The sequence below is a fragment of the Melopsittacus undulatus genome, chromosome 2 (assembly GCF_012275295.1).
Source record: "Melopsittacus undulatus isolate bMelUnd1 chromosome 2, bMelUnd1.mat.Z, whole genome shotgun sequence".
NCBI classification, from domain to species: domain Eukaryota; kingdom Metazoa; phylum Chordata; class Aves; order Psittaciformes; family Psittaculidae; genus Melopsittacus; species Melopsittacus undulatus.
In genome coordinates, this window is record NC_047528.1 from 85,400,672 (window position 1) to 85,422,512 (window position 21,841).

General features: G+C 40.6%; 1 protein-coding gene across 2 annotated transcripts in view; it reads right to left on the reverse strand.

Annotated features, from left to right (window-relative positions):
* The window catches only part of SRPX (sushi repeat containing protein X-linked), a 41,225-nt gene that overhangs the window by 2,251 nt on the left and 17,133 nt on the right, over window positions 1-21,841 (reverse strand). Inside the window, exons 2-9 of one of the 2 annotated variants that reach the window (XM_034059935.1) lie at window positions 17,660-17,719; window positions 11,245-11,436; window positions 10,477-10,653; window positions 5,222-5,348; window positions 3,661-3,782; window positions 2,825-3,004; window positions 2,248-2,381; window positions 1,231-1,352 (exon numbers count right to left, since the gene is read on the reverse strand). In XM_034059935.1, coding sequence (XP_033915826.1) covers window positions 1,231-1,352; window positions 2,248-2,381; window positions 2,825-3,004; window positions 3,661-3,782; window positions 5,222-5,348; window positions 10,477-10,653; window positions 11,245-11,436; window positions 17,660-17,719 — 1,114 coding nt within the window. The remainder of the gene's footprint in view (window positions 1-1,230; window positions 1,353-2,247; window positions 2,382-2,824; window positions 3,005-3,660; window positions 3,783-5,221; window positions 5,349-10,476; window positions 10,654-11,244; window positions 11,437-17,659; window positions 17,720-21,841) is intronic. The other variant, XM_034059936.1, reaches the window with a different exon arrangement.

The window sequence follows — 21,841 nt, forward strand, 5'->3', positions numbered from 1 at the left end:
CATCAGTCAGCAGTTAGTAAACAAACTGCAAATCACTTGAGTTTCCTCTGTTTCCCTAATTCCTCTGTTATTACTATTATATTTTACCTTATTTCAATTATCAACCTGTTCTTATTTCAACCCCATGGGTTTTACACCTTTCTCTGGTTCTCCTTCCCATCACACTTGGGTTGGGGGGGTGAAAAAATAACTGCTGTGGGATACTTAAGTGCTGGCTGGAGTTAAACCATGATAACTTTCTTGAAAGAAAGAGCTCTTTGTGCTCTCTTTTTCCTTTTATAGCAAAAAAAAAATACTTTTTACAATCCAAGAAATAGCCTGATTTGCAGTGGGTTTTAATTGGGAACAGCAAAAATTGCGGACATTTCTTCATGTATATCACAACAAATGTTGCCTAAAATACCCCTGATCTTTTTTTTCCTAAAAACCTACCTTTTTCCCTGCCAATGAGGCTTTCACTTTTGGCTCTGGTCATTCTCCTGGCCTTAGGAAATGCTGGCACTTGAATCCTTCCCTTTCAAGTGAAAACCAAACCCCTGCCAGTCTAAAACCAAGTCAAAACAGTTTAGGCACCTCAGTAAAACTGCTGATGTTGTAGTCAGGCTGAGGAGGCTGAGATAATTTCCCCTTTGAAATATTTCCTATATCATTTCTACTTGTGGGACTTCAAAGAGCAACCACTGCTTTCCCTTCTGGCCTGGCCATAGACGACAGCAGCACTGCAGAGATGATGGGCTGTCACTGCTATTTGGGGCTGCACTGGCAGCTGTGCCAAGGGTGTCCTTGCACAGGGATTGTAGCCAATCAGGACTGCATCAGATCAACTCCAGCACAAATACAGACACAGCTGAATGGTCTTCAGTGGCAGCACCCAAAAATAAACCTCTAACATGATCACAGGGGTTCACAGGGAGTTAACATAATTCAGAAATTCACTCTGAGCAAACAGGCAAGAAGGACACAGCCTTTGAAAGACTGGCATACACATCAGCTTGTTTCATGTTTAAATGGCTGTGACCCATTTAAATGTGAAACAAGCTGGCATCTATGCTCTTAATTTCATAAATACCAAATGCCCATGAGTTTGCAGTAGCTATTACATAGAGAGCAAATTAATCCTAAAACTTACTCATCAACATCTACCTTCCAGAAAGCAAGATTCAGAGTATCAAAAGCAATACATCTCACATGCTAAGATGCAAACACAGTGGTAGTGAGAGCTTACTTTACCTGAGTTGCAGGGCAAGTGATGGGGGCAGCAGCTTTACACCTATTCTTCCTATCTGTGCTGGGAAGATACCAACCAATTCAACTACAGTAACATGTCGGAGGTCTAACCCACACTGTGCCGGCTGGAAGGGTTAAAAGAAGAAAGAGTTGTCAGTTACCAGTGAGAGAACGGGGTTCTTTTGAGCATGACTTTGAAAAGTTTCTAATTCACAGTGTAAAGAAGTAGAGCTTCATGACTCCAGGGGATGTTAAATAACAGATTCTTCACTACTCTTAGAAGTATAAAAAGTTGCCTTTGTAATCATATGACAAGATCCCATGGTATTAAGCATTGAGCCAGTAATCTGGCAATCAAAGCAAGGTATGCGACATTGAAGTTGACTGTGAAAGTTTTCTTTCTGGCCGACTTGTTTGCCCACTGTCAAGCAGTGGGCAAACTACTATAGCCATTAAATTTAGTATCTTAAACTGTTTAATTTTGATCATTATATTGGATTTTCTTGCCATGTTAACCCAGCACTCTGAATTATTTCTGTTCTAAGTCTCCACTCCTTTGTTTGCTGGTACAGTGCTTATTTCTGAAGCTATTCACACTTCCTTGCATTGTCGTTACAAAGTCTGTAAGACTAGTTTGCATGAACTGCAACCACTGAAGTGCTGGATGGTTTGGGTTCCTTTCAGCTTCTTTAGGACCCAAGTTAGGGTATGATTATGAGCGTAAATTAATATTAAACTAATGTGGGGAGTCTGGATGAGGGCCAGAACTACCTGGGATTCAGCAACTGGTCAGAGGCAGCACAAGCTAGTAGAGAGCTGAATTAGAGGCTGGAGAGATGGTTCAACTCAAACCCATGAAACGTGGTTCGGGGTTAATTCTTACTGCTTCAGCCAGATCCTATAGTGGCTACAATATCATAGCTGACTTTTGTGGGTTTATATCAAACAGCAGAGCTTGTCTTCTTGTCTTTCCTCTGAAAATAAAAATACTTTCAATCCCACCCCTGAAATCTGTTTTACCTGCAGCATTCCCAACTGCAACCTGTAGAAGAAGTTGGCTGCAGTAGGAGTTGAAATAATTAGCAGTCTTCGCTTCTCATAAAATTGATCGAGAAGTGCTGCTGCAGTCCTCACATTCACATTAAGATTCATGGCTAGAATGAAAATTGAAACAAAAGTTACACAGCATACTGAAAGCAGGTCTGCTGCTGAAAGCTCATTTATATCGCAGAAGCACAAAACCAAGAAATAATAATAAAGAAGATATGAGTGAAATACTGGCCTCGCTAAAGCCAATAATTTTATCTTAAACTGTTCTGGTTTGCAAGATGGATTGACTCCAGAATGTGAAGTTTTGAAGATACCTTTGATCTAAAGCACACTATCAGTTCTGAGGTATCATCATCATCCTAGGGAAGAGCAACCAATGGCAGCAAAGGTTTCAGCTGTAAGTGCAAATTGGCAGAGGAGATAAAGATCTTTATGTTTCTTACCTCCAAGGCAATAAAGTTTGCAGCTGCATTGCACCCCACACCCCCTTCACAAATTCTCACTGCCAGAAGGAACCATTGCTCTGGTTAAATAGTAGAATACTCACGTGCGCAGCTTGGCTCCACTCCTGACCACCCCAAATTGTACTGGCATACTCTAGCTGGGCTTCCTTGCAGCTCATAGCCACCAATGCAGGAGAACTCACATGTAGCACCATAGTTATTTCCATCCCCTGAACACTTGATGTAGCCATTGTCTGGGGCATTTAATTTCACACAGCGCCTGACTTGAAGCAAGAGGACAAAGAAAATACAAGGGGACAAGGCATGAATCATCCTGTTTGTTACTAGGGTAGCATGGCCAGTGGAATACCAATATAGGAGATATTTTTGTGTTTGCTTTCTATGTTATTAGTCATGTACTTAAAAATTCCAAACAACCAACCAACCCCATCTTAACTTACATGTAAACTAAAATGATACAGGTGATTGTGGTATCATGATGACAAAAAGTCATGGAGCACAAAGAGAGCTGAAGCTGAAACCTACAGGTTTCATCTCTGAATATTCACCTGCAGGTTTGAAGATCTGGACTTGTGGAAGGGCAGCCCTGCTTGACGAATGTGAGTCACAGCTGAAAAAACTCCTTTGCATACTTGTTTCAGCAGCTCACAAGCTAAATATCAAGGAGGAGCCAGCAGGAAGGGGTGCAGAGCTGGAGGCAGGACAGATCAATGAAGCTCTTCTCCGATGTCTGGATTGCAGGCTGTCCACCCTGCTGCAGGCCTGGCCCCCAGAGTCTTGAGCAAGATGGCATTCGCCCTTCCAGCATCAACATAGTTTATGTACACATACATTTGCAGACAAATAGAAAAATAAGGACATTTCTTAAATTGCCTACTAAGACAGTTATTGTCCTTATAGGGTAAAACATCATTCTTACCTCTGACTTTAACAAGAAATTTGCAGGTGCCTTTATTTTCAGCTCTGTCAAACACAGTATACTGGATTTTGTGGTCGCCTTCTGGAAAATGGGACCCTGGTGGCAAGCCTTTCAATATAACACTAAAACAGGAGATAAAACAGGACAGATGTTTATAAAATAGCCACAGCAGGAGGGCAAGCAGCGTTTTTACCTGGAACTTGTTCCTATCCTGCAAACACAGCAGGAGAATTCAAACACATTAAATGTATCCTCAGTATTGAAGCATGAGGTTGAGCAGTGTTTCATGTAATGGAAAAGGTTATGTACTCACAGGACTGCAGGACCCAGTGATTCAAGGGGAGCACTGCATACTCTGTAAACATCACAGTTTACCACATTTTTATAAAAAATAGGGATATGATTTACGGAAAAGCTTCCATGGTTTCAATAGCTGGCCTCTTTTGGGTGGGAACAGTTACTCATGTGACAAAAACCTATGTGGAATAATCACTTTTTTTTTTTCTGCCTGCCAGACATTACATCAAAAGGACTTCAGAATTTCTTTATTCTGACACTTTTCAAAGTTTTTATTTTATCAGTCTTTTTATTTAATACTTTTAATTGCCGTAGAATTATAACATCAGACCTTAACAGCAATCTTGTTTTTAACTGTGCAATGAATTCTTCTTTCTGATATTATTTAATTATAGCAATAAAAAGGCAATGTCACTGTGTCTTTCAACAGCTTTATTACACTCACATAAAACTGTAAGGATCTTTAAGCTTAAAACTTTGAGCTTCTAAGCTTAATTGTTCCACTACTGTACTGTTAAAAGATGGAACTTGCTTACTGAATAAAGTAGACTTTCTGTATGTTTACCATTGCAACAATCTAAATAAACTGACATAAATCCTGAATGATAATGACAGAAAAATTAGACAGTGAACCTTCACAAGTACACTTTGCTCTTCTGGCAAAGGGCATTGTGAAACCATAAACATTGTCAAGGAAATTCTGAAGAAAGTGTTAAGTTTAAATCCAATGTTTGAAGCTACTGGAGTTTCAAACAAGAAGCATTACTTTAAAGGTAACTGCAGTTTGCTGGGACAGCAGTAACCAGCACTACTTCAGGAAGAAGCCTAAAGATTATTGCACTGTTTTGTGACACAATTCACCTTGGTTTGTTTTATAAGACAGTCAAAATGGCTTCTGCTGCTATCTCTTTTCAACCTTATGTATAAAAAGGTAACTTGCTGTAAGAAAACTTTTTGATTGTAAGACCCACAAAGCAGCTCTGCAAAATTTCACAGGTAGAGTCAAAATGCTATTGTTGCTTGTTTCATCAGCTCTAAAGTAACCACAATAATCTTCTACACTTCATGTAGAAGCCAGTGCCTGAATGATTCACCTCCAAGCTGTCAACTTTTTCCTTTTCAGTTAAATATGCAATTACAGGCCAGAAAGCATCTTGGGTGAATCAATGGGAAGGACACCTGGCCATTCTCATTAACTGAATTGCTAACCAGGACCCCAGTGATAAAAAGGAGAAAATACAAACATTTGCAGAGTTGCACCTACTCTGTCAGAATCCCATCAGCAGTGTCCCGTCCCTCGGGGGTATCCCAGAACACTCTGGCTGTCAACTTGTTGGGCTCTGCAGTTTTTTCCTTCACACTTGGGCACTGGATTCTTGGAGGTTCAGTATCTGTTGAAATACACAGCACAGAAATGCGTACTTGTGAATCTGTCACAGCGATGCATTTTCTTCACAGCTCTTGACCTGCTGTCAGCATAACCCAGGACCACCTTCATCTGGCCTCCTCAACACTGGAGCTGTCCCAGCCAAGGCATATGGTGCCTGTACTTCTCACTTCATGTGAGAAATAAATGAGAATAAACAATGCCTTGCAATGTAGAAAACTAAGTAGTTATTGTAAATATCTTTACACAGACCCCAGCTTTGAACTAAGGAGGGATGCCCAGCTTTGTACTCAAGGAGCCTGGATGTTCTGCTTTTCCTCTTTTTGTTCATCTGTGTGATAGACTTTTCAGGTATAACTCCCATGGAGTCACATACCAGCCTTAAAACTGAACAAAGAGACAGGACTGCTCTTTACTTGCAAGTAGAAAGCAATAGAAAACCCTTACACACATGCTAATTTTTGTGGGATTTCTTTTGGTATATAAGCAATGAAAAAATACATATCTCCTCCTGGGAGGATAACCACTGATTTCTTCGCAGATCCTCCTGGAAGGTGAAGCTAGCTACTACTGCAGGGAGTGGAGCAATAAGAAAATGAATAGCAGAATCCTCTAAGCAGCATTTAAAGCTGCCTGTATTTTACAACACCCTTCACTAAAGATACATAAGGCACTTGGTTCTTCCTTATGTATCCTATATCACTCAGTTTATTCACTCCTTCCTTTATCTGCTACAGTATGCAAATGGACGGGATTTTAAAGCATCCACTCTGGCTGTAGGTAGCACTTTATCCCCTTTCCTCATGTGTCTTATTCACTCCCTTATATTTAGGGTACTTTCCCATTACATGTGAAAACCTCCTCACACTAGAGTCAGCAAGTGCTCTGCCCTACTCTACAAGACTACATTGGTCTCAATACCTCCTCAGTGTAGCTGAATTAGGGTAAGAATAACCCAGTCCCTCAAAGGCTGCTTCTGGCTCTGGTTAGTTTACTGTGGCAACGGCTCACTACTGTGCTATGGACAGTATACATTAAGTAAACTTAATGCTGGAATAAAAGACAGAACAGCATTTAAGGGCCCAGTGTTTTAAACAATTAACCAGAAAGCTCATTACATTTAGTGCAGCAAAGGCTGGTTGGCATAAACCAGCTTGGACTTTCACATCAAAAAGACAAACAATGCAGTTGCTGTGGGAACGTACCCACCAAGCACCCAGTGCCCAGGCAACCTTTTGAGCTGGACTTTAAAATTCCTGGAAAGGTTATTCTCTCTGGTCATTTCAACTGCCTCTTCGCATTCAACAGGCACTAAATGAACCCCACCAGAATAACTCTGCTTTGAAACGGACCAAGAGGAAGCAGCTGTCTACCAAAAAGGCTCTTTATCTGCAGTGGCCACTAAGATGTGTTAAACCAAACAGCACTCCAGTCTTTTTGCTTGTGCCTTGTACAGAGTTGCAGCTGATGTATAGCACATTAAGCCCTGTGGCAGCTTGGCAGAAGAAAGACAGGTCTAAACAAAAAACAACCCATATAAATGCAACGAAGGCAACCACAGAACATCCAAGCAAATACACAAGTGACAAAATTTAAACAACCCCCCCAAAAAACCCTTCAATAAAAAGTATGATGTGAGCAAAGTACCCACCTGCAGGTTAGAAACTGGAACAAAAAACCTAACAGAAGAACCCACAAGATGGCTGACTGCTGGGGAGGCTTTATCAGGATGAACAAATGATCCTGTAAACAACAGACTGTCAGACTTTTCCACTTAATAACTATTTCTGGACAAAGTTGGAGCCAGGACACGCTGCAAGGTATCTGACCCCATACAGCTAGTCTTACTACAGTGTCACTGCTGAAAGACCAGTGCAAAGCTAGGTGGATTTAGTTAAGCTGTTTAGCAGGGCTATGTATTACACAGATGAAATCTCGCCTGCAAGGTTTAATTCATGGGCAGGGAAATGGAGTTTCATACAAAATGTGGTGCTGTTCAGCCACATTCTTGTAAGCTGTCACTTTCCTTGGCTACTCAACAACAGCAAATGGTACTCTGGCTCCTCATAGGAAAGTGTCATCGCAGACATGGCATCAGGAGGCCAGCACTGGAATACTAAATTTTAAAACAGCCTTTTGAACCTTTTGGAGAAAAATGATAAGTTTTCAAATGGGTTTTAGACTGATATTTTTTTAAATCATACTCTGGGACTGGCCATATTTACCATTTCCATAAAATTTAAAGAGCTTGTTAACTGCCTTTCTCATGGTTTGTTAAAGGTTTAAGTTTAATTGCTTGTGAATTTGGGAAGACAAGAAGAAAGAAACAGGGATGTACTGAATGCCCCCTGCTTGCTTATTCAGAAGTCCTATGGGATAGGTAAATGGTTTGCTGCTTCATAAACATGCTGTTATTACTTATTGCTGATGACATTAAACAATAGCTGGGAGTTAATTCAAAGCATTAGTCTATGTCAAAAGCATAAAGAGATGAAGAGACTGGAAATTATAAAAGGCAGAATGCAAAACATTTTCCTGCTCTCCCCACCACCCTCCACAAGGCATTGCTCTGTGCTTCAAAATATCCATTACCAGGGCCTGTATAATTAATGACTCAGAATGCAAAGCTTGTTTCAGACATCCTAGTTTGAAGCTGTTAGTTAACTACCTATCAACGCAGTCTTAGGATGTGACAAAAGGATGACTTAGCATGGTGACAACCATTTACCACAATCTCTATCATACAATCTGCAGGATTATGAAACCTCCATAGAAGAAAAGAGCATGACATTTTTCAATCTTCTAGACAAAAATGTCCATTTCTATGTTACAGTGCATTAAGGTTATAATGGAAATATTATTCAAATGAGTATTGGCATTTTTAGCTGACTGATAAAAAGCAGCTGTACATTGATCTTTTTTCAACAAAGTTATTTCAGCAACATGAAGGATATCCTTCCTCTTATAGGAAGGGGACAGGGGACATACAGTCTGCTTTGTCAGGACAGAACACTCACTGTCTGTAAGAGCTTCCATAAAGTGACTGCTAAAGCATACCTAATTTTCTTTAATGAAAAAAAATTAAATCTGTTCACCCCTTTTAATGAACACCTCACTCAGCAGCGATGTTTCCCTTATGCCTTTTGTAAATGGACCTTCAGCACTGCACTGTGAACCCACAGTTTTGTGACAAATACTAAGCAGTGCAACTGTAGTACAAAATGGTAGAGGAAAGCACCCTGTTTATCAGAGGGTTATGAATTCGGGTCTGCAGCAATTTTTCCATACTTGATGCCAATAGCTGTGCTGTTCTCAGGCTACTTCCCTACCTATGCCATGAACTTTACGAGCCCATGCCTGGGATTACACCTAACATCCCTACTGTGCAACTAGTTGCTTATATACTAAAGTAAGAAATAAATTCTGTCTTTGTATTTTGCCTTTTTACTTGTCAGCTGGAAGTGAGCTGTTCAGCCAGTTGTCCCCTGGCCACTAGTAAGCTTTCGTAGGCTGCAGTTCACTGACGAGTTTTCTATAACTACAAATTACACGCAGTAAGGGACATGTATTCAATTGGAAACTACCTTAAACTGTTGGGGTCACAACTTAGGGTCCTATCTGGTCACAAGAAAATCTCTATCCTCCTATCAAGAGGTCAAAAGATAACCTTATTAAACAGTTTGCTAACTGTGTAACTCACTATTTGCATAAAGATACTGTGTGCATCCAAGGTTATAAGGTGTCTTCTCCATCCTATGTGGTATTACCAGAAGTTAATAGTATTACTTTTACGGGGTTACTTGGGACTTGCAATCATACCTCGTGCAACAGCTATCCAACATTTTTGGAATCAAAAAGATATTGTAGCACTAACTTAACCTCTTTAATATTTTTGCTTAAGACATACTTGCTTACTCTACTCTGCAAGACAGCATCCTCTGTAATAAGCACCCTGTTGCTGCAAACAGATGAGATTCTGGAAGTGCCAGGAAATACAGAGGACAACATTTTATCATTCCTAAATTTAAAAGGGTTTGTTTTTCTTCCTCTGCCCACACCACTGAGAAAGACAAGGTTTGTTTTTGTAAATAAGCAACAAGAGCCCACACAAACAGCCTAGACTTAAGCAGCGGGCTCATTTCTACATTTGTACTACACCAAGTAACTGGAAACCTGAAAAAATTCTATAAACACCAGGCCACAGTGGAGAGAGTCCAAAGCCATTTGCTAACATAGACTGAGCCACAGACATTGTGAGGAAAACCAAGTTATCATACACCAAAAACACTAAGCACAAATACTAAACCACCCACAAGCTTAAATTACTGGAAGCCAATTCAGATAGCCAAAAAATACTTTCCTTTGTGGGTGGCTGCTGAAGCTTTTATCAGAGACTTCCTAGAAACAAGAGCAGAAGCTGAGACTTCACTATCTATCTGTTGAAATCTCATTAGTAGTAAGAACAGTTAAATCTCAGTATTTGTTTATCTCGCTTTTCATTTATGTATATAAAAACAATTATTCCAGCCAAGGTTCCCGGGAGACAGCTTACTATGCAATGAACATAATGTGAACTAGGCTGAAATTTAGTTTAGCTCACTGTAATCATGCTGGTAGCTACAATCCATTCATATTCCCTGGACATATTTGAGGACCGTGATCCCAAGGAAGAAAAGCAAACGTCAGACAAAGGGTTTAACTTCAAACCTGTTTTATCATTAACTTACAGACAGCATGACAGACACCAGCACAGAGAACATACTAGAACAGCAGCACAGCAATTACGGATTCCCAACCCAGTAGTCACCCAGGAGATCAGTGAAAGCTGTTACAACCATTGTAAGGCACTGACCGTTTACACCAGCCTCATCTTTATTAAAGTGATAATGCTTAGAGCTGATAGCTTGTGTATATGGAAGGCAGTCTGTCACTTGGGACTGAAAGTACCAAGTGACAGACAACATGCTGTATCCCTTGGAAAACTTTCCTCTGCTTCCTCAAAAGCAAGAGTTGCTTTTTCTCCCCAGGAGCTGGATGAAAAAAGCATTTTGGAATTTATTTGGAGGACTTCAGCACCAGCAGAACCCTCAAGATGTTGACTTTCTGGGATGAAATTCCATCATTCTACTTACCAACACAGGATGCTGGCCGGCCACTCCAAACTTTGTTGTCCATGCACGTTACTATACGGTCGCCTTTCAGCTGGTATCCTGGTGAACAGTAGTACTCACACCTTGAGTCAAAGTAGGCACCATCTAAGCACTTGAAGCCCCCATTGGTGGGCATGGACAGTGTGGGGCAGCGCTTTTCTGGAATAGAAAACAAGGACTTCTAGAAACCTGTTATCCCCCCTTTAGAGTAATGTGATGTGGGATATTACATCGAAATAAAGACACGGCTAGTAAATGTCATGTGGGAGAAAGTAATTTGCCACATGAGTTTTTTCAGACTTATTAGCTGCATTTCAAATTTAACTCTATGTACACATTAGGGGCCTAATACAATATTTATACAAGAAAAAGATGACAAGTACCTATTCTTCTCTGAAAATGTTTTACTGTGAGAGCCCATTTAGACAGCCAATACAAATCATGTCAATTTACAAAATCCAAAATGGGCAATATTTTAAAGCAACTTTATGGCTCTGTCATAAAACACACAAATCAAAATCTCACACTCATAAAACATTCCCTACCTGCCAAGAGTATTTGTACCACTCATGATACCATGCAAGGTACCACAGTAAGGTCCTCAACAACAACCCAATATACATAACCAAGTATAGTGTCAGTGTTTAAACTACCAGTAACAATCTGAAGATCACCATTTCAAAGGCAAACAGAGTTTATTTTCCTTTGCCTGCACTGCAAGCATCACATGCAGATTTCATAGCTACTTACGTTTGCACAGCACTTTCCCAGACCAGCGTTTGCTTGACTGACAAATTAGCTGCTGAGGGCCATGCAGTTCATAGCCTTTCTGACAGCGAATATCACATCTTGTCCCCAACACATTCTTATAATATTCCCCTTGAGGTGTCCTGCAGTTTGCATAACCGTGCTTCACTTTAATGGGGGAGCACCATGGTGTTTCTGGCACAGAGAAGAAAAACCACACATAGTGTTTTGCAAAATGTGAAAGGCCAGACATGAACACAAAATCACTTTCTTTACTCAAGAAGAAAGAAATGGGGGGGGGGGGGGGAAGTCTTATTTAAAAAGCCACCAATCCTCAGTATGGAGAAGCAACACAGCAGCAAGGTGTGCTAAGCCTTACACATCAGAAGGTCAGCCCGTCAACATCTGGCAGCTGTAAATATCACAAACATTAAAGATTGTAGCCATTAATCTTGGTGGGGTGGGTTGATCCACCTTTTTACGTCCATGGAGAAGAGATTCAGAGCAGCTCTGTGGAGGAGGACTTGGAGGTGTTGGTCAATGAGAAAACAAACATGAGCCAGCTTCAGTGTGTGCTTACAGCCCAGAAAGCCAACCGTATCCTGGGCTGCATCAAAAGGAGTGTGACCAGCAGGTCAAAGGAGGTGATCCTGCCCCTCTACTCTGCTCTCGTGAGACCTCACTTGGAGTATTGTGTGCAGTTCTGGTGTCCTCAACATCAAAAGGACATGGAACTGTTGGAACAAGTCCAGAGGAGGGCCACGAGGATGATCAGGGGACTGGAGCACCTCCCGTATGAAGACAGGCTGAGGAAGTTGGGGCTGTTCAGCCTGGAGAAGAGAAGGCTGCATGGAGACCTCATAGCAGCCTTCCAGTATCTGAAGGGGGCCTACAGGGATGCTGGAGAAGGACTGTTCATTAGGGACTGTAGTGACAGGACAAGGCGTAATGGGTTGAAACTTGAACAGGAAAAGTTTAGATTGGATATAAGGAAGAAGTTCTTTACTGTGAGTGTGCTGAGGCACTGGAATGGGCTGCCCAGGGAGGTTGTGAATGCTCCATCCCTGGCAGTGTTCAAGGCCAGGTTGGACAGAGCCTTGGGCAACATGGTATAGGGTGAAGCATCCCTGCAGGGAGGTTGGAACTAGAAGATCTTAAGGTCCTTTCTAACCCTAACTATGCTGGGATTCGATGATTCTATGGAGTAAGTGTGCCACCATGTGGACAGTTTAATGACAACTGCACCGTTTTCCCCTCTGCTTTTAAATGGATACATCTAATTTCTACTTGATAACCAAAGTTTTCATTAGGAACACCTTTGGTCTAGCTGTAGTTGTCATTTTTACAACATCTAGCTCTCTTACTGCTCATTAAAAAAAATAGTCTTCTATGTGCAGTAAAGGATATTGCTTTTGCTAAATATGATATTTCAAGCTCTCCCACAGATAGAAAAGATGTGACTTATATATTACCAAATGACATGTCTATACATGCCCTCTGTGTGTCAGAACAACCATTCAGGGTTTAAGTACAGCTCCAGTTTTGAAAAGTTACTTTCCAAGTTAGCACCCAGGATTAAGCCTGAACTGTGACTTGGAATTGCGCAGGAACAGCAGCTCCCTTACTGTTCGCAGCAGTCCTGAGGTTCCACACCGAAACATTCAGGTACTCTATAACACCAACAAAATAGCCTTCTACCACCAAATGGGCACAATGCCATTGCCATGACCAAATCTGTAGGGAAGTGTACAACAGACTAAGTGAGGAGCCTTCGAGAAAGCTCTGACCTTATTCCTCTCTCTTTGATAGCAGTTTTTAGCCTCCAAGGGCAACACGCATGCTGGCACAATGCATATATTTGACAGCACAAACCCTTCCTCTTCGTACTGCAAAATCCTTCATAAAGTGTTGATGTTCATTTGCAAGCACACTATATACTTTGCATATATTCAGAAAAGCTCATATTCATGAATATGAGCTTTACCAAGTTCCAGAATCTTAAATTCTGCTCTAATGTCCTCAATGAGACCTGGACTTCATGTGTTGAACTTTTTGCCTCAAAAGATGGGTGGAGGACTAGCTTTCCCTAATATCATGGAAATTGAGCCTGAAGTATAAGAACCATCTTCTAGTTGCCCCTGGATGTAGGACAGTTACATCGATGAATCTGCCAAGTCAGAGGAAAGCTGGAATTTGGCTGGGATTACACAGCTAACATTCCTACCAAACTTGTGGGGAAAAAGGGAAGCACATACATAAAACTGGAATTTTAACTGGTTGTCAGGGCTACACTTTAAAACACTCAGGACACAGGTACCATCTTGTGAGGATTTAACACCATACTGTGATACTGAGAGGTGCAGTATCAAACTGAGACTTCCCAGCCAAAGCTTCAAAACTATCTCTTGAGCTTTGACCATGGGGTGCATCCTGAAAGCTCTCCTTTTTCTGCAGCTTCTAAGTAGGAGTTTCCCACACACGGAGCAATGAAGCCTGCCCCTTGTCAGCTCCAAGATTTGAAAAGGGCATATTGGCAGAGAGAGGGGAAGGGATTGCAGAACAAAAAGAGCAAGATGACAGGTCCTGCAATCCTGTGTGACTACATGTGACATGCGGCAGGTACATGACAGAAGTTTCCAAGTCTGCAAGAAAAATGAGGGGGAAAAAACCCAACAAACATCTTGCATCTTACAAAGTCATGAGAGACTTAAACTTAGTTTCTGGATTGTTGGGAGATGATCACTTCTAGCTCTTAATTCCTGTAGTTTTATACATTTTTCTACACAATTTGGATCAGCTCCACACATAAATACACAAAAATCAATACAACCTATTTTATTTCTATACAGCCTATTTCAGTAAACAATATTCTCTAGGACATATTTACACTTTCTCAACAAAAACTACATTTTGCACCTTCATTTTTTCTGTGCTGATCTTGAATTAACACAAATAACATCTGAAGACTAAAATCAGAGACTAAATGTCAAGCTTCTGACTAGACATTCCTTTAGACTAATCTCTTTTGGAAGCACTCTTACTGTACTGCAGTATGCCTACTGTATTTCACCAACAGGTGAAAATCCTTTACAATGATGTGCAAGTGGCTTCTAGTTGCCCCCAGATGCAGGACAGCCACATGGGCCTTCCTGTAGTATTGTTGCAGCTATGGTGGTCTAGAGTGAGAAACAAAGCAAGGCTCCTAGAGAGGGATAAAATGTCTTTTACTGGACCAAGTGATACTGTAAGAAAGAAAAAGCAAAACCAGACATTCTTTTGGATGCAGATAACTTAAAGAGCTTAGGAAGAACATCTGTTTGACCTAAAACATTATTATGCTTCCTCTAGAACTGAATGTGATTAAAAGAGCGGGTGAGGCAGGGTTTATAAAGGGGCAAGTATCTGGGCTTACAGTGAGTGATATCACTGAAAAAAAAAACAAAAACCAAAGCCAAACCCAAGTAACTTGAAAAGCTTACGTGCCTGAAAGCACATCAAACGATACAACAAAGGTTTAGATCAAAGTTTGTTTATTTTGAAGTGAAGGCACATACTGGTTTTCAAAGGCTAAGGAGATATATGGAGTATTTATGGAATATTAGAATTGGGTGGAGCTCTGAGAGGTCACACAAACCGTTCCCTGCCTCAAGACAAGAGCACCTGTATTCCTGAGGGCACTGAGAATAAGTAAAGCTACAGGTTTCCCAGGCACCACTTCTGGGGCTTCACCATCTGTATTTGGCTCTGCTCACTTAACTGAAATTTGAGTTTTTAGGTACCAGGACCCACGCAGTTGGTTTTCATTGAAAGTTTGCACTGTTCATCAGCTATAGATACAATAGCCTGACTCAATCCTGTGTTTGAAACCACTGGAAAACAGGCAGCAAGCAGAAATGGTTGAAGCAACAATGTTGTCTCTATAGGTAAGGCTACCCTTTGGTCACTACAGTATTTGAGAAAACTGTAATAGGAAGGAGGACCATCACAGCAGTGGCACCAGAACAGCAATGAACGCAGGAACTGCTGTGTTTTGTAGAATCACAGAATTATTTAGGTTGGAAGGGGCCTTAAAGATCACATATTTCCAACCTCCCAACAGCCAGGGACACCATACACTAGACCAGGTTTCTTAGAGCCACATTCAGCCTGGTCTTCAGTGCTTCCCGAGATGGGGCAGCCACAGCTTCCCTAGGAAGCCTGTTTCAGTGCCTCACCACATTCATAGTAAAGAATTTCTTCCTAATATCTAATGTAAATCTGCCCTTTTTCGGTTTAAAACCATTCCCGCTTGTCCTATCACTACTTGCTCTTACAAAAAGGGCTTCTCCAGATTTATTGTAGGCCCCTTTTAGGTACTGGAAGGTTGTTGTAAGTGAAGCACTTCCTGATCAAATGTGGTCTGATACAGCTACGCCAAGTAGGTGGAATGAAAGCATTTTCTAGAACATCATCTCCCCCAGCCTATCTGCTGTATTTAAACACCAGCCTCCACTGAGCAGTTCCTTAATGTAGCATGGCAAGTGCCTGGCTATACAGTTTCTTGCTTGTACACCAGCCAAAAGAGCTGAGGGCTCACCAGGGAGGAAGGAAACAACTTAAAGTGCTGTGGGCACAGAAAGTCTCAGCAATGTTTCTCTGGAAAGCAGAGCAAGTTGAAAAACATCCACATGGAGACAAAAGGGTTTGGTAGGAGGTCGATTCCTCCACCCCCATAAACTGCAATGTTTTGTTTGCAGATGCCAAAGAGGATGAATTTGTGTTCTCACTTGCACTGTTTAGTGACTATGTGTGCAAAGAAAAACCAATGCTGCTTGCTTACATACATAAGCATCAGTTAAAAACATTTAGTAATTTGTTACTGGGAAGTTTTATTTGCTAAGCAATGGGCTATATCCAAAATGCTGGAATGCTCACATAAGGAGAAGCTCTGAACATAGCTACTTTTTCCTTGCTTTGTCTCTTTCTGCCTCCATCCCCCCAATACCAACTTAAATAAGTATGCTAATGAAGAGAGAGCCCTTTCTGCTCCAATGCTTTATACTCATAGATTCACATTGTCTGATCTTCAACATTTGGCAGTAGCACTTCCAAACTCAGGGCAGTTTTTAATATCTGCTTGAATGAGTCATTATGTTTCACTTAACCCTGGTGACATTTTGGCTGACATGAGTACAATCTAGTTTGTATCATCATATAAAGGGAATTTATACAGAATCTGCATTTTAACTACTTGCCTGCACTGGCATGAATTGGCATTGATTTACCTTCATGATCTCTGGAAATCTTTTTGTATGTGTCTGCAGAGCGTTACATGTTAAAAGGCAACAAGAAATGAGCTCACATAAATAAAGCTTTAGACAAATATTTCTGCATGTGTTTGAAAGCAAAATTTTACACTTAAGTATTTTACTGGGAGGAAAATAAGACACGAAAACAGCAACATAGCCATAACAGCTATGCTTTCCTCTTTGTTCTTCATAAGTGTCTGAATTACTTTATGACTTACCTCTTGTAAGGCCCATCAATTCTTTTCAGTTAACAACATACAAGACATCAATGCCCAGTATTTTAAATTACTCAAAGTGATTACATTGCAATTTTAGCATGTCCACAGATTAGTTTACTAAAAAGAAACACAGTTACCATTTAAAGTGACAAATTAAATGCTAAATTTCTTTACTGTCCAGGCTTCTGAGGGACTGTGGCAGAGAAAAGTGCATAATAATGAAAATAAAAGAGAAGATTAAGACAAAAGCAGATGTTTTAAGAAAACAGACATAGTAGATGGAAGACTTACTGGTAGTGGCAAAAAAACCAACCCAACCAAACAACAAAAGACCAACTTTTCAATCTTGTTGAACTGCAAAATCTTACAGATTAGGGAATAAAACCTGAATTTGCTTTATAAACACACCAGTCCACTCACTCATTCATCCAGCTACATAGCTTGGTTTTGGAAGGTACACTTTCATTCATTAAACACATTTCACTTGGTATTTCAGGTAGCAGAGTAACCTGAAATGCAAACAGTTTTATGGGCAAAAATAAAAGGTCATGAAAATCAGGTTCTCTTGTACTTCTATACATTACCATCAGTAAGCCCAGGTTTTAAGTTAGCTTATCATTGATGGTTTTGTTAGCATGTATGAAGAAGAAGGAGAAACTCTTCCCAGATTTTCATGATTTAACAACCTGATCTCCTAAGAGCAAAGGCAGTGCAAAAGTTACTTACTCAGATACATGAGAGTGGTGATCAGTACTTGATCTAATTTCCATTGTTAAAAAAAAATAAAACAAAAAAAAAAGATAGCAAAAAAATCATGGAGTTGGATCAGGATTTTATAATCCATGAAAAGAAAAATGAAGCTTTCTCTCAGCAATCAGCTAATCCTCTTTAGCACATAAGCAAAGCATTCACCTTTATATCTATTGCGTGCATACACATCTTCATCATCTTCAAGGGGTGAATATCCCGATCCTAAAATAAAAAATAGAGAAAAAAAATGCAGCAAGAAAGGAAAAATAAATTAAGAATAAAAGAAAGCTTTGCAAAATGCATGCAAGATTAGGATGCAATAATCTATGCAATGCCATCAGCATGGGCTTCTCTGAAGCTCGGATTCATAGCAGAACCAGTTTATAGTGAATTTGGAAGGGGCAAATTAATTTGATAACCAAGTGAAATAGTAAATCTCTCTCACTGCTCCTGGAGCAATATTGTGCAATGCTTTGTTGCACTTGTCAAGTCACAGCTCCCCTGTTAGGAAACACCACCTACCATAAAGCTGATCTATTGAGCAGAGAGACAGATGCAGGTGAAGGAGCACATCAAAGATTTCACTATAAAGTGGTTCCATAGTGTCAGTGACTGTCAACAGCCATCAGGCCAAACAGCAGAAGTAAAATGTGTGTAAGTCAAAAACCCTCTATTATAACCTGTATGATCTTCATACTAAGAACAAAACACGGAGGTACATTACCTGCAAACACAAGTTACACTCAAAAAACCCACAGTTTGGTGTCAAACAGTTTTCTGGGTTGTTCAAAACAAAGAGACAGCATAGTTCTGTACTTTTAAAAGCCTGCGCAACAGTTAAATGCTTCAAATAAAGGTAGAAACTACTTTGTAAGAAACACTTTGGAGCACCATCACTGAAGTCATTCATCAGTAAAACACAGCAGTCGGCAAGAGAGCCTTGAAAATACCCTTAAGTAACATTTATTTAAAATTAGCAGCTTCAGAGTGTGAAGTCCATTCTAACTTCTAGATGCCTTCTCCAAGAAGAAAGACTCATAGAAGATGTATTTACACTCTGATAAATCTTTCCAAAAGCCTGGCATGCAATAGGCAGGTACTGAGGAGGCTCAGCACTGCACTACAGGAGCTTCTCACAGCATCTCAAATTACAAATACGGGGATATTTCATCACCATTTGTTAAGGTCTGAGAGCATGGTCTATACAAGCTGCTGCTTAAAGTTAGGCTAAATTAAATAATTCATGGTCCTCAATAAGCTTGTAATTATAATTTGATGTGCAAAACATACATTTTCTGCAGAAATTAAACCTTAGAGCTGTTATTGGCTGGATGATTTAGCATAAAGATAAAAGAGCTACCAAAACAATGTTTGTATCCCCAAAATTACTGTCAGCATCCATCAACAGTTCCACTTACAAAACCCAAAATAAACTGGCCAGAAACCAGTGAAACTTTACATGTTATTCTACCAGCCTCAGGAAAACCCTGGAGAGAAACCCAGCCCATGGACTGCTCCACTCAAGTAACTTTAGTGCGTAAGGTTTGTCTATAGAAGAGCAATGTCTTCCATAGCACCCATTGCAGAACTGGTTGTGAGGGTTCAGACCACCTGGAGACACCTTGCATCTCCTGTGATCCTTCTTGCTGCCTTAGCTGCTCATTGGGCACCAGTGCCTAGGACCCATGACCATCCTGCAGCCCTCAGCAGCTCCTCTAGGAACTGCAGGGAAGCAGCACATGCATGGGCTCCACATCATAGCAACTTCTTGCACCAATACTGCAGCATGTGAAAGAAATTTAGAGAGTTGTGTTCACATGTACCAAAGTTGCAAAATCCCACCATCCACCTTGGGCTCAATTCAAAGCTTTCTTCAGTCACTGGGAATGCTTCCACCAGTTTTCAGAAGGATTCGAGCTGGGACCTGATGAAGTGAACTTTCAAAACAGCTTCTCCCCTGAAACTGAGGGCTTCACATATAGCACAGGCTTCCTGCTACTTAAGAGCCATTTCTCTGGGCTTTTGTATTTATTGTTGTGGTTGAATTTTTGATGCCTAGACACTGAGATCTGAGAAACTTCTCAACATAAGAACACTGAACTGTGTTGCATATGAACTCTGATTATAAAAGAAAGAGCAAGCTGTAATCCCCAATGGCTTTGTGAGGACCTTGATATGCAAATGAACACCTCTCTAAGCATCAATTATTTTGTCAGAAACTGGGACACTCTTAGCTAATTATTTGAGAGTTATATTGCTAGCTCAGTGTTATCACTCTTAATTGTCCACATTTTAGTGTGCAATGACTTCAGCATTTAAAAATCAGACAAGGAGGCTCAGGGGAGATCTTATCACCTGAAAGAAGGATGAAGTGAGGTGGGTGTTGCTGTCTATTCCCAAGTAACAAGTGATAGCACTAGGGGAAATGGCCTCAAGTTGTGACAGGTGAGGTTTAGATTGGATGTCAAGAAAAGTTTCTTAATTGAAAGGGTTGTCAAGCACTGGATCAGGCTGCCCAGGGAAGGGGTGCAGCCACCATTCCTCGAGGTATTTGAAAGATATAGATGGGCACTTAGGGAAACGGTTTAGTGACTGACTTGGCAGTGCTAGGTTAATGGTTTGACTTGATGATCTCAAGGGTCTTTTCTAACCTAAACAGCTCTACAGTTCTATTAATTTACTTGAATGTGTGTTTCAGAAAAAATCACTGCATTTCTGACTTTTTGAATATTCTTGGGAAATGGAAAACAACAAACCCCAACCTTAAGAATACAGATATAATTTCCGATTTCAGCTGCATGGCAAATACCATAGATAAATCAAAAGGAAGGAAAACAAAGGGGGGGCAAAAAAAGAAATACACAAACCCACCTTGTAATAACACTGTATGTTGTGCACAGGGAAACAATGGGAGTTAAATGTGCTTAGATGGCATCTTCCCTGGACTGCACAGGCTACGTTTGATACTGGGAGGAAAGGCTCATTCCACCCTTCAAAACAGAGGAGAGCACTTGGGAATTCCTTCAGTATTCAAACAGCTGATTGGTTTAAGCACGTGTAAGAAGAGGATAACCAGTTTCCACTGATAAGTCTGTAACATCTGGATTTAGTTCCTCCAATGTTTTGCATCAGAGTTTTACATTCCACAGTACCTGAAGCCATATCAAATATATGCATTCTAAAACTTGGCTTTACTTGCAGCAGGATGTGGAGCTTCCCGCAGAGCAGCAGGACTAGGTTATACAACACCTCAGAAGTCAGGAAGACGTACATGAGGAGGCTGAAAAGGCACCAAAAATGGTCACGACCTCATTAGAAGGTTTTCTTTTGTGTGTAAAAATACTTGCACTCATTTTATGATGGTAGTAAAAATGTAAAACCAGGTTTTCATCTCATTCATTACTGGTTGAACATTATGCATCAGTTCTGCAAAGTTAATGTTTAAATGACATTGATTTCGGTGAGATTTCAGTATTTATGTAAAAACTGCCTGCACGCTGAGCAGTTTTATTCCATCTGGTCTGTAAAGCTTGCAACAAAAAAAAGCAACAAAAGCAACAAAAAGCAACAAAAAGCAACAAAAAGCAACAAAAAGCAACATTTTTTTTTTTTGGTCAATAAATAGCCAGAGTTGCCAATTTATTTTGAACCTTCCTACAAATAATGTGAAATAGAAATGCGACCGTTATTAACAAACATATTTAAACCTAGAAAATATAATGGCAGGTGCTTATATTAAGCAGTCTTCAACATGCATAGCAACTCAGAAGATACCATCTGCCCTCTTTTTTCCTCAAAGGATATGTTACACTGGCCACACCACTTTACAGTGCCTTGCCTGACCCAATCAGTAGTTCCAACTGCCTTTGCAATGGACAAGAAAGCATGTTAAAGCACAGAAAACTGACAATCCTGTATTCAGCAAGAGTTGTGCTGAACTGAGAAGTAGGAGGTATCATGACAGTCACTGAATCCACACGCAGCTCACCCCACCAGACCAAGTTAATAATGCTATGTGCAGCTGAGTAAGCCAGATCATTAACTTCCAGAAATGGTTAGAAATTTCCTTGTGTGTGTTTCATAGAATCAGGGTTAGGTTGGAAGGGACCTTAAAGTTAATTTAGTTCCAACCTCCCCATCATGGACAGGGACACCTTCCACAAGACCAGGTTGCTTTATGCCTTATCCAACCTGGCCTTGAACACTGCCAGGGCTGGGGCAGCCACAGCTTCTCTGGGTAACCTGTGCCAATGCATTACTGGAAATTTATTCAGTGTTTATAAAAATACACACATGAACAGCACAGATCTGATCTTCCACACACATCCACAAGCTCCACACCAC